The sequence below is a fragment of the Mesoplodon bidens genome (assembly GCF_964165515.1).
Source record: "Mesoplodon bidens genome assembly, chromosome: 1".
NCBI classification, from domain to species: Eukaryota; Metazoa; Chordata; class Mammalia; order Artiodactyla; family Ziphiidae; genus Mesoplodon; species Mesoplodon bidens.
This window is the reverse complement of record NC_138176.1, coordinates 40,600,694-40,628,346: the sequence shown is the minus strand read 5'-3', so window position 1 is coordinate 40,628,346 and position 27,653 is coordinate 40,600,694. Positions and strand designations below refer to the sequence as shown.

General features: G+C 36.9%; 1 protein-coding gene across 2 annotated transcripts in view; it reads right to left on the bottom strand.

Moving 5' to 3' along the window:
* Positions 1–812: 812 nt before the first annotated feature.
* The window catches only part of ASAH2 (N-acylsphingosine amidohydrolase 2), a 98,025-nt gene continuing 71,184 nt past the window's right edge, over positions 813–27,653 (bottom strand). For both annotated transcript variants that reach the window (XM_081233047.1, XM_081233048.1), the window contains exons 18-21: positions 27,135–27,281; positions 6,083–6,142; positions 3,199–3,287; positions 813–1,015 (exon numbers count right to left, since the gene is read on the bottom strand). In XM_081233047.1, the coding sequence (XP_081089173.1) occupies positions 823–1,015; positions 3,199–3,287; positions 6,083–6,142; positions 27,135–27,281 (489 nt within the window). In that variant the 3' untranslated portion in view covers positions 813–822. The remainder of the gene's footprint in view (positions 1,016–3,198; positions 3,288–6,082; positions 6,143–27,134; positions 27,282–27,653) is intronic.

Below are 27,653 nucleotides of genomic sequence, written 5' to 3'. Positions count from 1 at the left end.
TTGTGGGTTTGGGGTGAATTTGATTAGTGAAACAATCAAAAATCACTTAGAACAAGTCTTGGGAATACGAGACACAATTCATGGGATAAGGGTACCTAGGGAAACACAAGGCATGATCAAAATATTACAAGTCTGACTTTCTCATAATTGGGCTCTGAAGGCAATTCCAGAAATGATTTGAACATCAACAAAACTCTGGATCAGCCATATCAACTCCAGGGTGACTGCTTTGAAAAGCTACACTCAGTATAGAAAAACTGGCATGCTAATTTTCTCTAACTGGGCTTATACATTTGTGGTCAATGTTTATATAATATTTTAAAAATGTGACTGAGGGACAACGTCCTAGCCTTATGCTAATCTTAAATCCATAAAACTTCATTTTCCCATCTGTAAAATGAAGGATCCAACTAGATGACCTCTTTAAACTTTTTAAGTGCTATCATTCCATAATTCTATAAATAAATAGTTTAAACATTGTTCACACATCTTTAACCACTCTCACTAACATTTCAGAGGTTTCATATTGAGGGTAACTGTTTCTTTAAACAACCACAGGGCCCCAAGGGAAATCATGCTTTAGGCAGCAGACCATGATGTAAAATCTACTAGAGCAAAGGTAAATGGGACACATACACACGTCTCTCTCTCTCACAGACAGACAGACAGACACACACCTGTCCCATTAGCAGTAAACTATCTGTCCCCAAACAAGGACAACTATTGAAGTCATCATAATAGGTTACATTCACATGAAATCGATTATTTAAATCATACACAGTACAGCTGCTCTTTATCAACTTTTTTATCTTTGTCAACTTTTCACCAAGTAGTTACAACGTCAAAAGTGGAGGGAGTGCTTTCAAACGAAAGTATGACAGCGGGCTTGAGAAAGTCCTTCTTCCGATTATGTCCAAAGTATCTTATTCTGTAGGTTCCAGGTTGGGCAGTATCTGGAATATGCCATTGTATTGTTGCATTGCTATAACCGTGTAATCCCTTGTGCCAATAGAAACTGTTGGTAGGAAACAAACAAACAACCCCAATTTTACTCTTAAAAATGTGTGATTAGAAAAGTGTATGATTATTCATTAAATGAATAGGAAGGGAGTACCTACCATAAGCAAGGCACTATGCTAAATATTGAGAGTATAGCAATGAACAAAACAGTGAATACTTCCTAGAAGCAGACCTTTAAGAAACAGCCATTTGTAGAAATATCTTCACTTGTTCTACCTAGCTACTTAAATTCTATCCATCCTAGGTAGCCTCACCTGATATTCAGAACACAGGATGTCCCCTGCTTTAAAACTGCTATAGCATCCTTTTAGCCCTTGCCATCCTCTGCTTCAACTTGACACTTCTTTTTGCATCTAGATTCATTTGTTCAAAATATATATTTCATTAGCTCATTAGCACCAGACTCTATGCTGGAGGTACTGAGAATACCATAGTGAGTGAGACAGACGTGGTCCAAAGTTTCATGGAGTCTATGTTCTACTAGGGCAAGGATAGGAAGAAAGCAATAAACAAGTAAACCAACAAATAATTTTAAAATTTATAAGTGAAATGAAGAAAGTAAGACAGAGGTAGCCCTAAGGAGATGTCATTTAAACTGAACCCACACACATCTAGAGAAAGAATATTCTAGGAATAAGGAAGAGAGAATGCAGTGTCTGAAGCAGGAGCAAACTTGGTACAGCCAAGGAACAGGACACAGGTGAGTAGGATCAGGGCAGAGTGAACTGTAGAAGAGTGGCTGAGATAATAGAAACAGATGGAGTCAGATCACGTTGGTCCTTGTAGACCATGGCAGGAAGTTCAGCTACTCTTCTAGATACAGCAAGGTACCATGGGCTAACTAACTGATATTCTCAGTTATGTGGAGGGTAAATACCCTGGGCAGAGAGGGTATACTCAGCATCCTATGTTTCCTCAGTGACAGGTCCAGTGCTTTCAGTAAATAGCTGGTGATACTGCTGCTGTTGAACAAGGCTGAAGACTACACATATCCTCCGTGTTGACTGCTATTCTGATTGTGGGCTCTTGAAAACAAATCATCCTTTTCTGTCATCTGTATAACCTTATTTTAACAATAAATATGTATGTATTACTTGTTTAAAGATTACCTATTCCCTAGAGTCCTAAAGATCAGAAGAAAAATTATGCCCATATTTTTGAATGGCTATCAAATAGGCCACAACAAGGTCAAATCTCTATTTTCAGTTAACCATGGGAACCAAACCAACATACAAATAATCACTTAGCTTGAAGTGATTTGAATTAGACACAAATTGCCAAAAATTTTGCCCATGTCCATGCTACTGTCCTGTGGTATGAAATTTAGAGAGTTAGGAATGGAAACATTTTCCTATTTCAAATATATTTTCAAATCTTCACATTATCTATTCAGCTCAGGTATTTCATAACAAAAAGCACAGAGAGATGTTTCTCTGAGGGAACTCCATAAACACATTCCTTTCCTCCTTGGGTCAGTATTAAACTCTCAAGCTTCTTGTGTTTTAGTAATTCAAATGAAGAATCATTGACCATATACAAACATGCAATACATGGTAGGTATAGACGCGTTATTTTCCCAGAAGGAATGCTGGCCTCTACAGAGCCATCTCAACACCTTCACCCAGCGCCCCTTTCAACCACTTTGCAGGAAGGCTAGCCAGCTCTTAGGGGTAATGTCTGTGACCATGGAAAAAGACAAAACTAACAGATGTTTATAAGAATGGAGGTCAGGGCTTCCCTGGTGGTGCAGTAGTTGAGAGTCTGCCTGCCAATGCAGGGGGCGCGGGTTTGTGCCCCGGTCCGGGAGGATCCCACATGCCGTGGAGCAGCTGGGCCCGTGAGCCATGGCCGCTGAGCCTGTGCGTCCGGAGCCTGTGCTCCGCAACGGGAGAGGCCACAACAGTGAGAGGCCCGCGTACCGCAAAAAAAAAAAAAAAAAGAATGGAGGTCATAACCTCATTAGCATCTAATCTTACAGAAGCACACACCATATTGTTTTGTTGAAAAAGAGGATCAAAATGAAATCTAATAAATCAACTAAATATGGCCAGAAGTCTCTTTGGGAATTTGGTATCATTAATATCATGTACTGAGTCAGTCTTCCCATTTGTCTTCTCTGCATTACTAACCAACTCTTTTCAGGGTTTGAAAGACAAAATATTCAATAAACATGCTCACCGAGTCTCCCAGGAGGCATCATTATGCATTATCTTCCATGTTGCTGATGTGTTCTCATATTTCTCCACAGTGAGGAAGGTCTGATGGGTCTGAAATGCAATTAATATAACTGATCAGACACTGTATAGTCACAGAAGAAACGTGTTTGTACATTTTACATACCCCATACTCCCCTTTGTTGACCATTGCTAACCTCCCAATATCTGATATGAACGTGTATTAGAATTTCATCCAAATCCTTAGGTGTTCCTCCTAACATTCTATGTAATATCTTCAGAATGTTAATTCACTCAGTCTATTAAAAAGCACAGCTTTTCTTTAGAAAACTGAATGAAGCATAATTTTAGAGCTGAGAGCAAATTTTGGAAATTAGGGAGAAGAAGAGACAAAATAAAACAAGATTTAGAAAAGGCAGCAAACAGTTTCAAGACATGTTTACTGATCTGTATTCCAAGACCTTCTCTATTCACCTCAAGATTTAGGAGGGAAAATGGGAAAATTTCCTCATCTTTTCATCTCCAGGTAAATGAATTATTAGTAAATATACTGCCTTAGTGAAAGAATTGAAAAGGATGCATATATCTTCCTACTCCTAGGGTGCTAAAAGCGACCCTTATATTTTGTCATAGTGGATTCCTAGAAACCCACATCATTAGCAGATTTTATTTTCCCAGTGGAAAATAAAAATTTCCACATCAGTTTATAGTAATATGTTTTAGGCCAAAAATTCAGCTTCAAATAAAGCATATATTTAAATAACATAATAAGTTAAAAGATACAAAGGCCATAAATCTCCAATTTTCCTTAAAAATCTTTAGATTATGGTCCTTAAGGGCAGGACTTGTGTCTAATTTACCTTTATCCATCACAGCCCTGTAATTTACAAGTGTTCAAATAAATGCTGAATGGATCACCTACTTATAGCTGGGCCATGGGATTATTTAAAATTCTTCAATTACTCACCTAATGGATTATATTCAATAAAAAAATATTTTCATAACCACAGTGGCTCTCAAAGAGAACTGTTCATGGCCATTTAGGGCAGAGTGACACTGGGAAGGCCTTCAGTGGAGTAGGAGTTAGGGTGGAGTAGGACCCAGTGTATAGGTCTAGAGTGCAGACCAGAGGACAAGGCTAGGATGCTGAATGTGTGAACTATGTGACCATCCTCTCCCCACCTCCCAACCTTAATCTTTTCCAGATACACAATTAGTTCATACAAGTTACTTAATCTCTCTAAGCCTCAGTTTATTCACCTGTAAAACAGGGATAATAAAACATAACTCATTGGGCAGTAGGGAGGATTAAATTAGATTCATGTGATGATGTATGTAAAACTTTAGCCTCGTACCTGCAAAGAGTAAGCATTCAATAAATAGTGGTGAGGAAGTGATGATTACTAATAATAAGGGGCACCAGAAATTGTATTATTTTATAATAATTTTGTATTATAAATTTTGTATTATAAATTGTATTATAAATTTTGTATTATAAATTTTGTATTATAAATTGTATTATGCCAAGTCCCAAAACATTCTTAGAAATTAATTCTATTCTCATTATAGCACTTTAAGCAGTTTAGTCTCCTGTTTCTCCATGGCAATAATGACTATAGTATTTCTCTACCCTAAGGATGTCAGATTACAGCTAATCCTGCAGTCTTGCTACAACACTTTAATATCTTTAGAAAGTAATGCTGTAAACATGTAAATATTCTGGCATGACTTGACTGCCTAGAAAGTTATTTCAAACAGGTGCATGTTGACTACCCAAACAGTAGAAAAAATGTCCCCAATATCATATTTGAAAATGTCATATTGTCACAATTTTTATCAAAGGAATAACCATATCTTAATAAACAGAGATGGGAAGGCTCATTTGGAAGAAAGGTATTTTGGATTATAAGTGACAGTGGGCTCTGGGAAGAACGACTCATAGATAAAGTGAATGCATTCTCCACCCTGTTAAAAAATCTGACCTTGAAATCACTTTTATAAACCCACTTTCTTTTTCCTTTAAATATTTCTTTGTTGTTTGAATTTTTACAACTAGAATGTGTCTGGTTATTGCTTGTGTAGTCATATGAACATTCCAAGGAAGTTACGGAGGAGTAAAATTACTTTACTTTATTCATAGATATATTCTATATACTTTATCGTATATACATATATAAATACATATGACAAAAACAAAAAAACTATGAAATGATATGTAACAAACTGTCAACAGTGATTACCTCTAAAAATGTTTATGAAAAGAGAGGTATTTTCACATTCTATTTTAAGAACTTCTGTACTGTCTGTTTTTACATGGGATCTGTATATCTTGTGTTATTTTTCAAGATTAATAAATAAATACCGTATTAGTGCCAGTAGCAAAAACTAGGGAAATGGCCAATGCAAGAAAAAGTAAAGTGCATGGGCCAGGGCTCCAAACCAGTAGAGCGTCCACCCAGGGATCCATGATCATTCCACAACAGTAGAGGCAGGACCAGAGCCAGGAGTGCAGGAGAAAAGAGGAGCCAAAGATACACGTCACACTGGCCCTAGGATTATTTTACCAAATTCAACAGAGTTTTAAAATTGGAATATGGAAATAGGAACTGTATTCAAATCTACATCATCTCAAGAGACAATGCCATTCTCTATACATTGTGCTATATGTGATCCTAAGTAGAACCAGTTAAATGTTTCCTGTGGGCGTTTTTCCCAGACTCAACTCTACGTTAACTGTTCCCACTGAAAATTTTCTCACACCTACAAAATAAGATGAAAAGCAAGTTGGAACATTTTACCTTTATTCTGTTAAGCTCCATAGGGATACTTAAGTAAATGAAAGGCTAAAAAGTGGACTGAAATTTATAAAAAGAATCATGGATGCTTACGTGGTTCTCTGCTGAATTCTTCGGGTTAGCACCTACAAATGTAACTTCAACAACTTCTCCCTGAAAATAAAAACTCATTTTATGACTTGTAAAAAAAAGTATTTTTTGCCATGCCCATATTTGGGTCATTATTTATGAAATGCTTCTAGGAGTTTGGGTACCTGTAGAGATTGTATTCTATTTAATCAAGTGAGTTGTCTTCTGAGAATATTAGAGAAAATACACTTGTAACAAGGGACACAGGAATTTGGGGGCAACAAATTACTTCAGAATTTGGGGCCAATGAATTTGCTTTTGGTAGATTCAGATATAGATGAAGATATACAGCTATAGTTCAAATTAGTGACAGCACATTAAAATGCCTTCTTCAGCCTTGGATATCTTCTTACATCTCCCTCCCATACACATCAGGAAATGGACTGAATTAAATAAAGAAAGCCAAAATTTTCCATGTATGACTTATACTTTGTTGTTGTTGTTGTTGTTGTTATTCTTTTTTTTTATACAGCAGGTTCTTATTGGTCATCTATTTTATATACATCAGTGTATACATGTCAATCCCAATCTCCCAATTCATCACACCACCACCCACCCCCCGCCCCACCGCTTTCCCCCATTGGTGTCCATATGTTTCTTCTCTACATCTGGTCTCAATTTCTGCCCTGCAAACTGGTTCATCTGCACCATGTTTCTAGATTCCACATATATGCGTTAATATACAATATTTGTTTTTCTCTTTCTGACTTACTTCACTCTGTATGACAGTATCTATATCCATCCATGCCTCTACAAATGACCCAATTTCGTCCATTTTCATGGCTGAGTAATACTCCATTGTAGGTATGTACTACATCTTCTTCATCCATTCGTCTGTCGATGGGCATTTAGGTTGCTTCCATGACCTGCCTATTGTAAATATTGCTGCAATGAATGCTGGAGTGCATGTGTCTTTTTGAATTATGGTTTTCTCTGGGTATATGCCCAGTAGTGGGATTGCTGGGTCATATGGTAATTCTATTTTTAGTTTTTTAAGGAACCTCCATACTGTTCTCCATAGTGGCTGTATCAATTTGCACTCCCACTAAGAGTGCCAGAGGGTTCCCTTTTCTCCACACCCTCTCCAGCATTTGTTGTTTGTTAATTTTCTGATGATGCCCATTCTAACTGGTGTGAGGTGATACCACATTATAGTTTTGATTTTCATTTCTCTAATAATTAGTGATGTTGAGCAGCTTTTCATATGCTTCTTGGCTATCTGTATGTCTTCTTTGGAGAAATGTCTATTTAGGTCTTTTGCCCATTTTTGGATTGGGTTGTTGTTTTTTAATATTAAGCTGCATGAGCTGTGTATATATTTTGGATATTAATCCTTTGTCCGTTGATTCGTTGGCAAATATTTTCTCCCATTCTGAGGGTTGTCTTTTCATCTTGTTTATGGTTTCCTTTGCTGTGTAAAAGCTTTGAAGTTTCATTAGGTCCCATTTGTTTATTTTTGTTTTTATTTCCATTACACTAGGAGGTGGGTCAAAAAAAGATCTTGATGTGATTTACGTCAAAGAGTGTTCTTCCTGTTTTTCTCTAAGAGTATTATAGTGTCCAGTCTTACATTTAGGTCTCTAATCCATTCTGAGTTTCTTTTTGTGTATGGTGTTAGGGAGTGTTCTAATTTAATTCTTTAACATGTAGCTGTCCAGTTGTCCCAGCACCACTTATTGAAGAGACTGTCTTTTCTCCATTGTATATCCTTACCTCCTTTGTCACAGATTAGTTGACCATAGGTGCAAGGGTACATCTTTGGGCTTTCTATCCTGTTCCAATGATCTGTATATCTGTTTTTGTGCCAGTACCATATTGTCTTGATTACTGTAGCTTTGTAGTATAGTCTGAAGTAAGTGAGTCTGATTCCTCCAGCTCTGTTTTTTTCCCTCAAGACTGCTTTTGCTATTTGGGGTCTTTTGTGCTCCATACAAATTTTAAGACTTTTTGTTCCAGTTCTGTAAAAAATGCCATTGGTAATTTGATAGGGATTGCATTGAATCTGTAGATTGCTTTGGGTAGTAGAGTCATTTTCATAATATTGATTCTTCCAATCCAAGAACATGGTATATCGCTCCATCTTTTGGTATCATCTTTAATTTCTTTCATCAGTGTCTTATAGTTTTCTGCATACAGGTCTTTTGTCTCCCTAGGTAGGTTTATTCCTAGGTATTTTATTCTTTTTGTTGCAATGGTAAATGGGAGTGTTTCCTTAATTTCTCTCCCAGATTTTTCATCATTAGTGTATAGGAATGCCAGAGATTTCTGTGCATTAATTTTGTATCCTGCAAGTTTACAAAATTCATTGATTAGCTCTAGTAGTTTTCTGGTGGCATCTTTAGGATTCTCTACGTATAGTATAATGTCATCTGCGAACAGTGGCAGTTTTACTTCTTCTTTTCCAATTTGTATTCCTTTTATTTCTTCTTCTTCTCTGATTGCCATGGCTAGGAATTCCAAATCTATGTTGAATAACAGTGGTGAGAGTGGACATCCTTCTCTTGTTCCTGATCTTAGAGGAAATGCTTTCAGTTTTTCACCATTGAGAATGATGTTTGCTGTGGGCTTGTCGTATATGGCCTTTATTATGTTGAGGTGGTTCTCTCTATGCCCACTTTCTGTACAGTTTTTATCATAAATGGTTGTTGAATTTTGTCAAAATCTTTTTCTGAATCTATTGAGATGATCATACGTGTTTCTCCGTCAATTTGTTAATATGGTGTATCACATTGATTGATTTGCATATAATGAAGAATCCTTGCATCCCTGGGATAAATCCCACTCGATCATGGTGTATAATCCTTTTAATGAGTTGTTGGATTCTGTTTGCTAGTATTTTTTGAGGATTTTTGCATCTATATTCATGAGTGATATCAGTCTGTAATTTTGCTTTTGTAGTATTTTTGTGTGGTTTTGATATCAGGATGATGGTGGCCTCATAGAATGAGTTTGGGAGTGTTCCTTCCTCTTCAATATTTTGGAGGAGTTTGAGGAGGATGGGTGTTAGCTCTTCTCTAAATGTTTGACAGAATTCACCTGTGAAGCCATCTGGTCCTGGACTTTTGTTTGTAGGAAGATTTTTATTCATAGTTTCATTACTTGTGATTGGTCTGTTCATATTTTCTATTTCTTCCTGGTTCAGTCTTGGAAGGTTATACTTCTATAATTATTTGTCCATTTCTTCCAGGTTGTCCATTTTATTGGCATAGAGTAGCTCGTAGAAGTCTTTTAAGATGCTTTTTATTTCTGTGGTGTCTGTTGTAACTTCTCCTTTTTCATTTCTAATTTTATTGATTTGAGTCCTCTCCCTCTTGATGAGTCTGGCTAATGGTTTATCAATTTTGTTTATCTTCTCAAAGAACCAGCTTTTAGTTTTATTGATCATTGCTATTGTTTTCTTTGTTTCGATTTCATTTATTTCTGCTCTGATCTTTTTATTTCTTTTTTTAAGTTTCTGATTTATAACAAAGTGAGTCACTCATACATATACATCTGTTCCCACATCTCTTCCCTCTTGCGTCTCCCTTCCTCCCACCCTCCCTATCCCACCCCTCCAGGCGGTCACAAAGCACCGAGCTGATCTCCCTGTGCTATGCGGCTGTTTCCCACTATCTATCTACCTTATGTTTGGTACTGTATATATGTCCATGCCTCTCTTGCGCTTTGTCACAGCTTACCCTTCCCGCTCCCAATATCCTCAAGTCCATTCTCAAGTAGGTCTGTGTCTTTATTCCTGTTTTACCCCGAGATTTTTCAGACATTTTTTTTCTTAAATTCCATATATATGTGTTAGCATACGGTATTTGTCTTTCTCTTTCTGACTTACTTCACTCTGTATGACAGACTCTAGGTCTATCCACCTCATTACAAATAGCTCAGTTTCGTTTCTTTTTATCGCTGAGTAATATTCCATTGTATATATGTGCCACATCTTCTTTATCCATTCATCCGATGATGGACACTTAGGTTGTTTCCATCTCTGGGCTATTGTGAATAGAGCTAGGATGAACATTTTGGTACATGTCTCGTTTTGAATTATGGTTTTCTCAGGGTATATGCCCAGTAGTGGGATTGCTGTGTCATATGGTAGTTCTATTTGTAGTTTTTTAAGGAACCTCCATACTGTTCTCCATAGTGGCTGTACCAATTCACATTCCCACCAGCAGTGCAAGAGTGTTCCCTTTTCTCCACACCCTCTCCAGCATTTATTGTTTCTAGATTTCTTGATGATGGCCATTCTGACTGGTGTGAGATGATATCTCATTGTAGTTTTGATTTGCATTTCTCTAATGATTAATGATGTTGAGCATTCTTTCATGTGTTTGTTGGCAGTCTGTATATCTTCTTTGGAGAAATGCCTATTTAAGTCTTCTGCCCATTTTTGGATTGGGTTGTTTGTTTTTTTGCTATTGAGCTGCATGAGCTGCTTATAAATTTTGGAGATTAATCCTTTGTCAGTTGCTTCATTTGCAAATATTTTCTCCCATTCTGAGGGTTGTCTTTTGGTCTTGTTTATGGTTTCCTTTGCTGTGCAAAAGCTTTGAAGTTTCATTAGGTCCCATTTGTTTATCTTTGTTTTTATTTCCATTTCTCTAGGAGGTGGGTCCAAAAGGATCTTGCTGTGATTTATGCCATAGAGTGTTCTGCCTGTGTTTTCCTCTAAGAGTTTGATAGTGTCTGCCCTTACATTTAGCTCTTTAATCCATTTTGAGCTTCTTTTTGTGTATGGTGTTAGGAAATGATCTAATCTCATACTTTTACATGTCCCTGTCCAGTTTTCCCAGCACCACTTATTGAAGAGGCTGTCCTTTCTCCAATGTACATTCCTGCCTCCTTTATCAAAGATAAGGTGACCATATGTGCGTGGGTTTATCTCTGGGCTTTCTATGCTGTTCCATTGATCTATCTTTCCGTATTTGTGCCAGTACCACACTGTCTTGATTACTGTAGCTTTATAGTATAGTCTGAAGTCAGGGAGCCTAATTCCTCCAACTCCATTTTTCCTTCTCAAGATTGCTTTGGCTATTCGGGGTCTTTTGTTTTTCCAAACAAATTTTGAAATTTTTTGTTCTAGTTCTGTGAAAAATACCAGTGGTAGTTTGATAGGGATTGCATTGAATCTGTAGATTGCTTTGGGTAGTAGAGTCATTTTCACAATATTCATTCTTCCAATCCAGGAGCATGGTATATCTCTCCATCTATTTGTATCATCTTTAATTTCTTTCATCAGTGTCTTATAATTTTCTGCATACAGGTCTTTTGTCTCCTTAGGTAGGTTTATTCCTAGATATTTTATTCTTTTTGTTGCAATGGTAAATGGGAGTGTTTTCTTGATTTCACTTTCAGATTTTTCATCATTAGGGTACAGGAATGCCAGAGATTTCTGTGCATTAATTTTGTTTCCTGCAACTTTAATAAATTCATTGATTAGCTCTAGTAGTTTTCTGGTAGCATCTTTAAGATTCTCTATGTATAGTATCATGTCATCTGCAAACAGTGAGAGCTTTACTTCTTCTTTTCTAATCTGGATTCCTTTTATTTCCTTTTCTTCTCTGATTGCTGTGGCTAAAACTTCCAAAACTCAGTTGAATAAGAGTGGGGAGAGTGGGGAGCCTTGTCTTGTTTCTGATCTTAGTGGAAATGGTTTCAGTTTTTCACCGTTGAGGACGATGTTAGCTGTGGGTTTGTCATATATGGCCTTTATTATGTTGAGGAAAGTTCCCTCTATGCCTACTTTCTGCAGGGTTTTTATCATAAATGGGTGTTGAATTCTGTCGAAAGCTTTCTCTGCATCTATTGAGATGATCATATGGTTTTTCTCCTTCAATTTGTTCATATGGTGTATCATATTGATTGATTTGCTTATATTGAAGAATCCTTGCATTCCTGGAATAAACCCCACTTGATCATGGTGTATGATCCTTTTAATGTGCTGTTGGATTCTGTTTACTAGTATTTTGTTGAGGATTTCTGCATCTATGTTCATCAGTGATATTGGCCTGTAGTTTTCTTTCTTTGTGACATCCTTGTCTGGTTTTGGTATCAAGCTGGTGGTGGCCTCGTAGAATGATTTTGGGAATGCTCCTCCCTCTGCTATATTTTGGAAGAGTTTGAGAAGGATAGTTGTTAACTCTTCTCTAAAAGTTTGATAGAATTCGCCTCTGAAGCCATCTGGTCCTGGGCTTTTGTTTGTTGGAAGATTTTTAATCACAGTTTCAATTTCAGTGCTTGTGATTGGTCTATTCATATTTTCTATTTCTTCCTGAGTCAGTCTTGGTGGCTTGTGCATTTCTAAGAATTTGTCCATTTCTTCCAGGTTGTCCATTTTATTGGGATAGAGTTGCTTATAGTAATCTCTCATGATCTTTTGTATTTCTGCAGTGTCAGTTGTTACTTCTCCTTTTTCATTTCTAATTCTATTGACTTGAGTATTCTCCCTTTTTTTCAGGATGAGTCTGGCTAATTGTTTATCAATTTTGTTTATCTTCTCAAAGAACCAGCTTTTAGTTTTATTGATCTTTGCTATCATTTCCTTCATGTCTTTTTCATTTATTTCTGATCTAATCTTTATGATTTCTTTCCTTCTGCTAACTTTGGAGGTTTTTGTTCTTCTTTCTCTAATTGCTTTAGGCGCAGGGTCAGGTTTTTTACTCGAGATGTTTCCTGTTTCTTAAGGTGGGATTGTATTGCTATAAACTTCCCCCTTAGAACTGCTTTTGCTGCGTCCCATAGGTTTTGGGTCGTCGTGTCTCCATTGTCATTTGTTTCTGGGTATTTTTTAATTCCTCTTTGATTTCTTTAGTGATCACTTCGTTATTGAGTAGTGTATTGTTTAGCCTCTATGTGTTTGTATTTTTTACAGATCTTTTCCTGTAATTGATGTCTAGTCTCATAGCATTGTGGTCAGAAAAGATACTTGATATAATTTCAATTTTCTTAAATTTACCAAGGCTTGATTTGTGACCCAAGATATGATCTATCCTGGAGAATGTTCCATGAGCGCTTGAGAAAAATGTGTATTCTGTTGTTTTTGGATGGAATGTCCTATAAATATCAATTAAGTCCATCTTGCTTAATGTATCATTTAAAGCTTGTGTTTCCTTATTTATTTTCATTTCGGAGGATCTGTCCATTGGTGAAAGTGGGGTGTTAAAGTCCCCTACTATCAATGTGTTACTGTCGATTTCCCCTTTTATGGCTGTTAGTATTTGCCTTATGTATTGAGGTGCTCCTATGTTGGGTGCATACATATTTACAATTGTTATATCTTCTTCTTGGATCGATCCCTTGATCATTATGTAGTGTCCTTCTTTGTCTCTTCTAATAGTCTTTATTTTAAAGTCTATTTTGTCTGATATTAGAATCGCTACTCCAGCTTTCTTTTGATTTCCATTTGCATGGAATATCTTTTTCTATCCCCTTACTTTCAATCTGTATGTGTCTCTAGGTCTGAAGTGGGTCTCTTGTAGACAGCATATATATGGGTCTTGTTTTTGTATCCATTCAGCCAATCTGTGTCTTTTGGTGGGAGCATTTAGTTCATTTACATTTAAGGTAATTATTGATATGTATGTTCCTATTCCCATTTCCTTAATTGCTTTGGGTTCGCTATTGTAGGTATATTCCTTCTGTTGTGTTTCTTGCCTAGAGAAGTTCCTTTAGCATTTGTTGTAAAGCTGGTTTGGTGGTGCTGAACTCTCTCAGCTTTTGCTTGTCTGTAAACGTTTTAATTTCTCCATCAAATCTGAATGAGATCTTTGCTGGGTAGAGTAATCTTGGTTGCAGATTTCTCTCCTTCATCACTGTAATTATGTCCTTCCAGTCCCTTCTGGCTTGTAGAGTTTCTGCTGAGAGATCAGCTGTTAACCTGATGGGGATTCCCTTGTGTGTTATTTGTTGTTTTTCCCTTGCTGCTTGTAATATGATTTCTTTGTGTTTAATTTTTGACAGTTTGATTAATATGTGTCTTGACGTATTTCTCCTTGGATTTATTCTGTATGGAACTCTCTGTGCCTCCTGGACTTGATTAACTATTTCCTTTCCCATATTAGGGAAGTTTTCAACTATAATCTCTTCAAATATTTTCTCAGTCCCTTTCTTTTTCTCTTCTTCTTCTGGAACCCCTATAATTCGAATGTTGGTGCGTTTAATGTTGTCCCAGAGGTCTCTGAGACTGTCCTCTGTTCTTTTCATTCTTTTTTCTTTATTTTGCTCTGCAGCAGTTATTTCCACGATTTTATCTTCCACCTCACTTATCTGTTCTTCTGCCTCAGTTATTCTGCTATTGATCCCATCTAGAGTATTTTTCAGTTCATTTATTTTGTTTTTAATTGATGCTTGATTCATCTTTAGTTCTTCTAGGTCCTTGTTAACTGTTTCTTGCATTTTGTCTATTCTATTTCCAAGATTTTGGATCTTGGAAGTAGAATCTTAGATCATCTTTACTATCATTATTCTGAATTCTTTTTCAGGTAGACTGCCTATTACCTCTTCATTTGTTAGGTCTGGTAGGTTTTTATCTTGCTCCTTCACCTCTGTGTGTTCTTCTGTCTTCTCATTTTGCTTATCTTACTGTGTTTGGGGTCTCCTTTTTGCAGGCTGCAGATTCGTAGTTCCCGTTGTTTTTGGTGTCTGTCCCCAGTGGCTAAGGCTGTTTCAGTAGGTTGTGTAGGCTTCCTGGTGGGGGGTACTAGTGCCTGTGTTCTGGTGGTTGAGGCTCGATCTTGTCTTTCTGGTGGACAGGTCCACATCTGGTGGTGTGTTTTGGGGTGCCTGTGGCCTTATTATGTTTTTAGGCAGCTAATGGGTGGGGTTGTGTTCCTGCCTTGCTAGTTGCTTGGCATAGGGTGACCAGCACTGTAGCTTGCTGGTCCTTGAGTGAAGCTGGGTGCTGGTGTTGAGATGGAGATCTCTGGGAGATTTTCGCCGCTTGATATTATGTGGAGCTGGGAGGTCTCTTGTGGACCCGTGTCCTGTAGTTGGCTCTCCCACTTCAGAGGCACAGCACTGACTCCTGGCTGCAGCACCAAGAGCCTTTCATCTACCCGGCTCAGAATAAAAGGGAGAAAAAGTATAAGGAAAGAATTAGTAGAAGAAAGAAAGAGAGAAAGAAAGATAGGAAGAAGGAAAGGAAGGAAGGAAGAAAGAAAGGAGGGAGGGAGGGAGGAAGGAAAGAAAATGAAAGAGTGAAAGGAAGAAAGAAGGGAGGGAGGAAGGAAAGAAAGAAAGAAATGAAGACAGAGGGAGGGAAGGAGGGAGGGAGGGAAGGAGGGAGGGAGGGAGGAAAGAAAGAAAGAAAGAAAGAAAGAAAGAAAGAAAGAAAGAAAGAAAGAAAGAAAGAAAGAAAAAGAAGGAAAGAAAGAAAGAAAGAAAGGAAAAGAAAGAATGGAGGGAGGGAGGAAAGAAAGAAAGAAAGACAGGAGGGAGGGAGGGAGGAAGGAAAGAAAGAGAGAAAGATAGAAAGAAAGGGGCAGAGGGAGGGAGGGAGGAAGGGAAGGTAGGAAAAAAAGAAAGAGAGAAGATAAAGTAAAATAGAATAAAGTATAAAATATAGTAGTGTTATTAAAATAAAAAAGTAATTATTGAAATAAAAATGGACGGATAGAACCCTGGGACATATGGTGGAAGCAAAGCTATACAGAGAAAATCTCACACAGTAGCATACACATAAACATTCACAAAAAGAGAACAGGTGGAAAAAAATCGAAAATCTTGCTCTCAAAGTCCACCTCCTCAATTTGGGATAATTCGTTGTAAAGAGAGGAAAAGGGGAAAAAATCTTAAATCTTGTCCTCAAAGTCCACCTCCTCAGTTTGGGATGACTGGCTGTCCATTCATGCACTCCACAGACGCAGGGCACATCAAGCGGACCGTGGAGCCTTAATCCACTGCCTCCGAGGCTGCACAGAGAGATTTCCCTGTTTCTTCTCTGCTCTCACAGCTCCCGGGTCTCAGCCTTGGACCTGGCCCCGCCTCTGCGCGTAGGTCGCTGGAGGGCATCCGTCCTTCGCTCAGACAGGACAGGTTTAAAGGAGCCGCTGATTCGGGGGCTCTGGCTCACTCAGGCCGTGGGGAGGGAGGGGCACGCAGTGCGGGGCGAGCCTGCGGCGGCAGAGGCCGGCGTGACATTGCACCAGCCCAAGGCGCTCCGTGCGCTTTCCTGGGGAAGCCGTCCCTGGATCCCGGGACCCCTGCAGTGGCAGGCTGCACAGGCTCCCTGGACAGTGGGGTGGACAGTGACCTGCGCTCACACACAGGCCTTGTGGCGGTGGCAGCAGCAGCCCCAGCGTCCCACGCCCATCTCCAGGGTCCTTCTCATTTAGCCGCGGTTTGCGCCTGTCTCTGGAGCTTCTTTAAACAGCTCTCTTAATGCCCTCTCCTCGCGCACCAGGAAACAAAGAAGGAAGAAAAAGTCTCTTGCCTCTTCGGCAGCTCCAGACTTTTTCCCCGGACTCCCTCCGGGCTAGCCGTGGTGCACTAACCCCTTCAGGCTCTCTTCCTGCCGCCAGCCCCAGTCCTCTCCTGCTCTGATCTTTATGATTTCTTTCCTTCTGCTAACTTTGGGTTTTGATTCTTCTTCTTTCTCTAGTTCCTTTAGGTGTAAGGTTAGATTGTTTATTTGAAATTTTTCTTGTTTCTTGAGGTAGGCTTATATAGCTATAAACTTCCCTCTTAGAACAGCTTTTGCTGCATCCCATACGTTTTGGATCATCGTGTTTTCATTGTCATTTGTCCCTAGGTATTTTTTTGATTTCCTCTTTGATTTCTTCAGTGATATCTTGGTTACTTAGTAACTTATTGTTTAGCCTCCATGTGTTTGGTTTTTTTACGTTTTTTCCCTGTAATTGATTTCTAATCTCATAGCATTGTGGTCAGAAAAGATGCATTATATGATTTCAAATTTCTTAAATTTACTGAGGCTTGATTTGTGATCCAAGATGTGATCTATCCAGGAGAATGTTCTGTGCACACTAGAGAAGAAAGGGTAATCTGCTGTTTTTGGATGGAATGTCCTATAAATATCAATTAAATCTATTTGGTCTATTGTGTCATTTAAAGTTTGTGTTTCCTTATTTATTTTCATTTTGGGTTATCTGTCCATTGGTGTAAGTGAGGTGTTAAAAGTCCCCTACTATTATTGTGTTACTGTCAATTTCCTCTTTTATAGTTGTCAGCAGTTGCCTTATGTATTAAGGTGCTCCTATGTTGGGTGCATATACAGTCATAATTACTATATCTTCTGCTTGGATTGATCCCCTGATCATTATGTAGTGTCCTTCCTTGTCTCTTGTAACATTCTTTAGTTTAATGTCTATTTTATCTGATATGAGTATTGCTGCTCCAGCTTTCTTTTGATTTCCATTTGCATGGAATATCTTTCTCCATCCTCTCACTTTCAGTCTGAATGTGTCCCTAGGTCTGAAGTGGGTCTCTTGTAGACAGCATATATATGGGTCTTGATTTCGTATCCATTCAGCAAGCCTGTGTCTTTTGGTTGGAGCATTTAATCCATTCACATTTAGGGTAATTATTGGTATGTATGTTCCTGTGACCATTTTCTTAATTGTTTTGGGTTTGTTTCTGTTGGTCATTTTCTTCTCCTGTGTTTCCCACTTAAAGAAGTTCCTTTAGCATTTGTTGTAGAGCTGGTTTGGTGGTGCTGAATTTTCTTAGCTTTAGCTTGTCTATAAAGCTTTTCATTTCTCCATTGAATCTGAATGAGATCCTTGCTGGGTAGAATAATCTTGGTTGTATGTTCTTCCCTTTCATCACTTTAAGTATACCATGCCACTCCCTTCTGGCTTGCAGAGTTTCTGCTGAGAAATCGGCTGTTAATCTTATGGGCGTTCCCTTGTATGTTATTTTTCATTTTGCCCTTGCTGCTTTCAATAATTTTTCTTTGTCTTTAATTTTTGCCAGTTTGATTACTATGTGTCTTGGAGTGTTTCTCCTTAGGTTTATCCTGTATGGGATCCTCTGGGCTTCCTGGACTTGGGTGGCTATTTCCTTTCCCATGTTAGGGAAGTTTTCGACTATAATCTCTTCAAATATTTTCTCAGGTCCTTTCCTCTCTCTCGTCTCCTTCTGTGACCCCTATAATGCGAACATTGTTGAGTTTAATGTTGTCCCAGAGGTCTCTTAGGCTGTCTTCATTATTTTTCATTCTTTTTTCTTTATTCTGTTCTGAAGTGAATTCCACCATTCTGTCTTCCAGGTCACTTATCCGTTCTTCTGCTTCAGTTATTCTGCTATTGATTCCTTCTAGTGTAGTTTTCATTTCAGTTATTGTATTGTTCATCTCTCTTTGTTTGTTCTTTAAATCTTCTAGATCTTTGTTATACATTTCTTGCATCTTCTCAATCTTTGCCTCCATTCTTTTTCCGAGGTCCTGGATCATCTTCACTATCATTATTCTGAATTCTTTTTCTGGAAGATTGCATATCTCCATTTCATTTAGTTGTTTTTCTGGGGTTTTATCTTGTTCCTTCATCTGGTACATAGCCCTCTGCCTTTTCATCTTGTATATCTTTCTGTTAATGTGGTTTTTTCAGATGACTTATACTTTCACATACACTTACATATAAAAGATACAAGATGGATTGACAAGGTGTGTATTTAACTTTTCTCCTGACATAACTAAAAAAACTGGACAAATATGTATTAAAGAATGCTTTTAAAGGCAGCAGGCATGAAAACAGTGATCCTTGAGTGACAGAAAATGAAAAAGATGAGCCCTATAATTGCCTTAGTTTTATGCCTTCAGAGAGTTTACAGGCCACAGGACAAGGAGGCAGAATCAAGCAATGCTAGGCAGTCTATGTAAGTTAAGGAATAGATGTGGGAGTCCAAGAAGACCAAGTGGTCTTGAGTTCACAGGGTAGAGTAACAGAGAAAAGAGAGGACCATAGAAAGGAGAGGTACACAGAGAGAGTAATCTGGAGATTTGCAGAAGGCTCCCTTCAACTCTGCATGCATGTAAGGAAAGTACCTGAATCTAGTAAAAGAATCATTTAAAAGAATTAGCAATAAAATCCCAGGCTCATAGAGAACTGTGAAAAGTTCCTTTTCCCACCAGCCAGAATGGGAAAACACATAATTCAAAAGAATTCTACCTTAAGTGCATGGTAGAGAGATTTTCCCTAGAATAAAGGCAGCTCTGCCTAAAAACTTACAAAGACCCATCCAAATCAAACTCTTCCCAAATAATTCAATAATACCCCAAAACAAAGTTTAAAAATATTTACCGGAATAGGAGCACATCTAACACCTAACACGATAAAAATTCACAATGTCTGACATCTAAATTATCAAGCATACAAAGGAAAGAAAAGCTCTTCTCATAATGAGAAAACTGTCAATCAAAACTGACCCATAAATGAATTAGATGATAGAATTAGTAGACAAGGACACTAAAACAGTTCTTATAACTATTCTGTGTGCTCAAAATCTACCAGAAAGAATGAACATGTTAAGTAGACATGTGTAAGATTTTTATTTAAAATGACCTAATCTAAACCCCTAGAGATGAAAACTATAGTATCTATAAAGAAAATACACTAGATGGAATTATCAAATTAAACATTGCAGAAGAAAAGATTGCTGAATTTGAAGACACAGCAATAAAAACTATACAGAATTAAAAAGGGGAAAAGACTGAAAATAAATGAACAGAGCAGCAGTGAGCTGTGGAACAACTTCAAGCCACCTAATATACAGGTAATTGGAGTTCCCAAAGGATAGAAGAGAGGAAGAAATTCAGAAAAAAATAATGAATAAATAATAGCCAAAATTTTCCAAATTTGCTGAAAACGATAAGCCCACAAATCCAAGAAGCTCAATGAACCCCAAGCACAAGAAACGTAAAAAAAAAAAAAATGACATCAAGGATCCTTAAAATCAAATTGCTGGAAACTAGAAATAAAAGGAAAAAAATTCTAAAAACAAGAAGAAAAAAAAGACACATTACACAGAGTAGAACATACATAAGGATGACGGCAGATTTTTTTTCCCACTGAAAATAATGCAAACCAGAATACAGTAGAGCAAAATCTTAAGGTCTTAAAAGAAAAAACTGCTAACCAAGAATTCCATAAAGAGTAAAAATATTCTTAAAAATGAAAATGAAAGTAAAATAATGACATTTTCAAACATATAAAAGAAGAAAGAAAAATGTTAAAAGATGTCCTTCAAGCAAGCAGAAAATGACACTAAATGGAAATTTGGATCTACAAAAAGAAATGAAGGGTCAGTTGTTAATATGTGAGTTAATATAATATTTTTCTCTTATTATTTAAGTCTCTTTAAAAATAATCTACTGTTGGGCTTCCCTGGTGGCGCAGTGGTTGAGAGTCCGCCTGCTGATGCAGGGGACACGAGTTCGTGCCCCGGTCCGGGAGGATCCCACATGCCATGGAGCAGCTAGGCCCATGAGCCATGACCGCTGAGCCTGCGTGTCCGGAGCCTGTGCTCTGCAACGGGAGAGGCCACAACAGTGAAAGGCCTGCGTACCACCAAAAAAAAAAATATATATATATATATATATATATATATATATATATATATATATATATATATATATATATATATATATATATATATATATATATATATATATATATATATATATATATATATATATATATATATATATATATATATATATATGATCTACTGTTTAAAAATAAGAACAATCCATGATGGAGTTGATAAATTATATAGAAGTAAAATATATGACAATAACACAAAGACCAGAAAAAGATCAATGGAATAAAACCACTGGCCAGAATGATCCAGAGAAAAAAATCAAACAGAAGGCTCAAATTACCAGTACCAGGAATAAAACAGGGGACATCAATACAGTGTCTATAGGTATGTAAAAGACAATAAGGAAAAATTGGCAATGACTTTACACCTGCAAATTCAAATAACTTAGATGAAATGAAATGGACAAATTCCTTGAGATATAGAAACTACTAGAGATCATTCAAGAAGAAGTAAATGGCCTTAGTAGTGAAAATTTACCAAACTGTACACTTTAAATATGTAGTTTATTGTATGTTAATAATACATCAATAAAAATATCTTTTAAAATAACAAACTAACAAACAAATAAGTCTTCACATGACTTACTATGGCACACAAGACCTTTTACAGGTAATTTCCCACCTCCTGCTCGACCTTAGGCCCTCTATAGTCCATATACCTAGAGGTGGTATGTCTTGACAGGCTCTGTGAACTCCTACTCATCCTCCAAGACCTATCCCATATTAAAAACATTTTTTAATAAAAACATTCCATGGATTCATAATCAATGATGACCATCTAAAGAGATGAGTTGTTCAATTATTTACTTTACTGTTAACTCCCCTGAATAACTAGCATTAATTTATTTTTTCTAATTTTCTTCATTTTCACCAGTGAGATTATCAAATTAGCCAGTCTCACCAATGGTTAGCAAAATGTTTCAACAACAATTAGAATTTTCTTCAAAAATCAGTATATTCTTTATATAGAGCAATCAGCCCTGCAGCCAATATCATGGTTCACTTAAAAAAATAAAATTTGTATTCAGTTAGCCAAATTTTCCTAATCCTTAAAAGCGTTCTTGTCCTTGATTTTTCTTCTTACCATCACAATTTCCTGTTTAGTCACACTCACCTTAACTATGAGAGACAACCCCACTACAAATATAATTGTGCCAATTCAAACAGTAGTGGTATAGAACAGACGTTTCTGACATGAAAGAGTGAGGAGGTCAGTAGGTCCTCTCGCTAAAAAGCAACTATATATATAGACAAAACTGTCAAAAATAACCATTTTTAAATTTTATTTTACCTCTTGAAATACAGTTGATTTACAATGTCATGTTAGTTTCTGGTGTACAGTGATTCAGTTATATACCTTTTTCATATTCTTTTCCATTATAGGTTATTATAGCTTATTACAAGATATTGAATATAGTTCCCTGTGCAACAGTAGGACCCTGTTGTTTATCTATTTTCTATATAGTAGTTTGTAGCTGTTAATCACAAGCTCCTAATTTATTCCCTCCCCACTTTCTCCTTTAGTAACCAAAAGTTTATTTTCTATGTCTGTATGTTTCTCTTTTGTAAATAAGTTCATTTGTATCATATTTTAGATTCCACATATCAGTGATAGCATATGATATTTGTCTTTCTCTGTCTGACTTACTTCACTTAGTATGATAATCTCTAGGTCTATCCATGTTGCTGCAAATGGCATTGTTTCATTCTTTTTTATGGCTGAGTAGTACCTATTGTATATTATATAATACCACATCTTCTTTATTCATTGATCTGTCAGTGGACATTTAGTTTGCTTCCATTCCATATCTTGTCTATTGTAAATAGTGCTGCTATGAACACTGGGTGCCTATATCTTTTTAGAGTTTTCTCTGGGTATATGTCCAGGAGTGGGATTGCTGGATCATATGTAACTCTAAAAATAACCATTTTAGCACTTCAGTTATCAACCAAAAGCTGAGAAATATTTGTTCATTAAAACTACTAAACTTAGTGGTAAGCACAGTGCAAGCTTTTGGTGTTCTTACCAGGGTCGCTCTCATCATCTGTAGTACTATATTTCAACCAGAGCGGGGAAGGCCATAAAATCAACAGCTTTTCTGCTGCTGCCAGAAGGAACTTACTTAATTTGGAACATAGCCATTTAAAGTGGTGATCTCAGTGGAAGGCAAACATTGAGGGATAGTGGCTAGACTGGTAATTGGTGATTTATTAGTTTGTGGGGAAGTAAGATAACTGTCATGGTTTTAATAATCTCTTATCCTATCCTGGACTAACCAGAGGCTATGATCATACACAGAGAACAGAGCAGGTCCAAACCACTCATATATCCCTGGCTAATGTATGGATGTATGTGCAGAGGAGATACAAGAGACCCCAGTGGAAAGTAAAATTTGGGGAAAACTGAAAATGGTCTGAACTTTGAATGCATACCCTAGCCCACACAGTTCTATCAGCAGAAATTGAAATTCTTACTCCTTGAGCCACCTAAATACAAACTCTGACCAATATTCAGCTGAACATTAAGTTCTGTAATCACAGAAGCAACACTTGAGAGTGAGACTTAAAATCAAGTATAAAAAACTGAGCAAAGATATAGCAGCCATACATTGTAAGACAGACAGACTTTACTAATTAGTCCAGTCAAGTTTTAAATGAGCACACAAATAAACAAAAATAACAACTCTGGGGTGCGGAAGTGAAGCTAGAATCCAGAGTTGCTACAATATATCAACAAACATGCAGTATTCAAACAACAATGACAACGAAATGAGATGTGCATACAAGAAAGCATCACCCATACTAAGGGGAAAAAAGGAACAATCAAAACTGCCTCTCTGTGTCCCCAGATGTTAGATTTAGCAAAGACTTCAAAGGAGTTGTTATTAAAATGTTCTAAGAACTAATATAAATCAGGTTTAAAGAACTAAAGGAAAGTATAATGATAATGATTTAACAAATAGAGACACAGTGAAGAGAATTTTCTGGAGCTGAAAATCACAACAACTGAAATGAAATATTCACTAGCAGGATTTCACAGCAAATGTGAGATGACAGAAGAAAGAATAAGTGAACTAGAATTTATCAATATAAATTATCCTATATGAAGAATAGAGAGGGAAAGAAAGACTGAAATAAAATTAACAGAGCCTCAGAAACATGTGGGACAACACCGAGTATATTGACATTCACAAAACAGAAGTTCCAAAGCTAGAAGAAAGAGAGAAAAGAACAAAAAACTTTTTGAAGAAATAATGGCTGAAAACTTCCCAGATTTGATGAATGTTACCTTATGTTCCTTGAGATCCAAGGAACTCAACAAATTCCAAGTAGGATAATCACAAAGTGATTCACATTTAGATATATTGTAGCAAACTAGTGGTAGACATAGACAAAAAGAAAATTTTGAAAGCAGCAAGAGAAAAGTGGTTCATTTCTTACAGAGAAATTACAATAAAATTAACAATTGACTTTTCATTAGAGAGTGAAGTACAGAAAGTAACAGGATAACATATTCAATGTAATAAAAGAAAAAATTTTTCTATCAAGAATGCAGCGAAACCATTCTTCAAAGATAAGATAAATCCATTCCAGATAAACAAAGGCTGAGAGAATTTGTTGTTAGTATAACTGTCTTACAAGAAATACTAAAGGAAGTCCTTCCAGCTGAAAGAAAATGATGCTAGATGATAATACAAATTCTTAAAAAGAAATAAAGAGTACCAGAACTGGTAAATATGTAGGTAAATAAAAATTTTCTATAAATATACTTTTTCATAGATTTTCTTAATGTCTTTGAAAGACATAAGATTTTATAAAACAATAATTATAACACTGTATTATTACATTTACATGTAGATATAATATGTGACAATATCACCAAAGATAGGAAAGGGAAAAAAGATATTTGGGAAGAATCTTTTTGTATTTATTAGAATTAAGTTAGTATTATATTAAAGTAGGTTGTGATAGTTAAGATGCATATTATAGCTCTGTGACGTGAGATATATATATATATATATATATATATATATATTTGGTCTCTGCCCCCATTTCCTGGCACACAGCTCAGAAAACCCTTGGAATCTCTGCTAATGTGTCTTTTGTATGCTATTAAGATGACTGGTGGCTGCAGACTTCTGCATAACCTCAGAATGGAGGCAAACAAACCCTGTGATTGGAGGGTTAGAACTTTCAACTCCAACCCCCTGATCTCCAGGGAAGGGAAAAGAGCTGGAGGTTGAGTTAACTGCCAATGGCCAATGATTTAGTCAATCATGCCTACAGAATGCAGCCTCCACAAAAATCCCTAAAGTATGCAGTTTGGAGAGCTTCCAGGCTTGTGAATATGTGGAGACTCTGGGAAGCTGGCATGGCTGGAGAAGCTCTGCATTCTTTCCCCCATACGTTGCCCTATGCATCTCTCCATTGGTTGTTCCTGAGTTGTATCCTTTTATAATAAACTGGTAACCTGGTAAGTAAACTATTTTCCTAAGTTCTGTGAGCTATTCTAGCAAGTCATTAAACCTGAGGAGGAGGTCATGGGAAACTCCAATTTATAGCCAGGCTGTTAGAAACACAGGTGACAACTTGGATTTGCCACTGGTGTCTGAAAAATGTGTGTATGGTGAGTGGGAGGTGAGTGGGAGGCTGCAGTCTAGTGGGACTGAGCCCTTAACCTGTGGGATCTGTGCCAACCCCAAGTAAATACCATCAGAATTGAATTGAATTGTAGGACATCAAATTGGTGTCCATAGAGAACTGGAGAATTACTTGGTGGGGGGAAACCGCCACACATCTGCTGTCAGAAGTATTGAGAGTGGAGTGTAAAGAGAAGAAACAGAATTCTTTTTCAAGTCCCTAAAATAACTACCAGGAAAACAGCTAAAAATATACATAGTAAAAAACCAACAGAGGAATTAAAAAAGGACACTAAAACATTAAAAAAAACCCTAAGCATCCACCTTAAGAAATGCAAAAGAAGAAGGTGTAAGAAGAGCAAAATAAAATCAAAGCAAGCAGAAGGAAAGAACTGAAACACTAGAGCAAAAATCAGTGAAATGGAAAAACAGATAAAATCAATGAAGCTAAAAGATAGCTCTTTGAAGACATAAGTCAGCAAAATCAGGCAGAAAGAGGGGACATCATTATTGACCTTACAGAAATTAAAAGAATTATAAGGGAATATTATGAACAAGTTTATCCCAACACATTAGACAATTATATGAAATGGGAAAATTCCTAAAGACAAAGTAAACTGTTAGAAAGACACATAATTGACTCAAGAACAGAAAATCTGAATAGGCCTAAAACGAGTAAAGGAACTGAATTAGTGATTTAAAATTTTGCCATAAAAAGAAGCCCAAATTCAAATGACTTTGCTGGTAAGTCTGATCCAATATTTAAAGAAGAAATAACATCAATCTTTTGCATACATTTTCAGAAAATACAAGAGGAAACAGTTTCTACTCCTTTTTTGAGACCAGTGTTACCCTGATACCAAGGGCAGACAAAGACAACACATGAAAAGAAGACTACAAATGCCCCTCATGGACATGAGTACAAAACTCTTTAGAAAAATGTTAGCAAACCAAATTTAACAACATGTAAAAAGTATTATATACCATTACTAAAGGGTATTTATTTAATATCTTAAATCAACCAATACAATACACCCTATTAATAGAATAAAAAACAAAAACCACATGATCACCTCAGTAGACACAGAAAAGGATTTGAAAATATTCAACACCCTTTCTTCATAAAAATTCTCAACAAACTAGACATAGAAGGGAATTTTTTTAACCGATAAAATGCATCTATAAAAATTCTAAAGAAAACATTATACTTAATGACTGAATACTTTTCCTCCTAACATTAGAAACAAGATAAGTATGTCCAGTCTTACAACTTCTTTTCAACATTGCATTGGAGACTCTAGCCAGTGCAATAAGGAAACAAATAAAAGGCATCCACAAAAGAAATTCAAAAAGGAATAAGTAAACCTGTTTTTATTCACAGATGACATTCTATACATAGACATTTCTAAGGAATCCACACCAAAAATATCTACTGGAACTAGTAAATGATTTAGCAAATTTGCAAGACACAAGATCTATATCAAATAGTAGTGGTAGAAATCCTGCTTCATTTCTATACGCTTTTCCTATCCTTGACATATCACAGACAACTTTTCAATGCTACAATGAATGTTTCCAGGACTATCTCTTTAAAAAGAAAAGGAATAATTTGAATTTTAGAAATTCAATTTTCCACAATTACCAACTGAAAAATAAATACTTCCCCATTTTCATGTTTTCAGAGCCTCTGCAGAGATAAGAACAATTTTCTAAATTATTGCTAACAGCTTGTCCGAGGCATGATTTGAGGTAGGTGGTGACATTAAACAACATCTTTCCCCCCATCCCCACATAGTCTTCTGAAGGATCCCAAGACCTCTTTGCGAGTCTTACCACTCTGTACGTAGGGTTGGCTGGCTGCAGGACATCCCCAAAAGTTCTGCCTACGGGCGCTTTATCCACAGTATTAGGGATTAATGGGGCCATCAGGTCTTTGAAAAATGGAGGCTCTGGACCGCTGCTCAGATTGGCTACTGTATCCTAGAACAGAGAGCATTTGCTTAAGAAGCATACAATGTAGAGTCTAGACCCTTTCCCCAGATCCCCAAAAATGCCTTCATTAAAGCAAACACATACACACTCACTTTCCCACTCCCTCTCCCTCTTCCCAAGAGCTAACAACTGTAACAAAATGCGAGGGGAACTCTGCTGAAATGGGAGCTTCATTGTCCATAATTTAAACTTTTGTGACTAGGAGAAAGTGTCAGTCACAGGTAACGCTTTCACTCCCCTAGGCAGTATAATCTAGAGTGTAAGCTAGGAATCATGCTCCACGAGTTTAGATTCTGGGACAGCCATTCTTTAACTGTAGGACTCTGGACAGAAACACATGATAAGCCTCTGTAACATGAC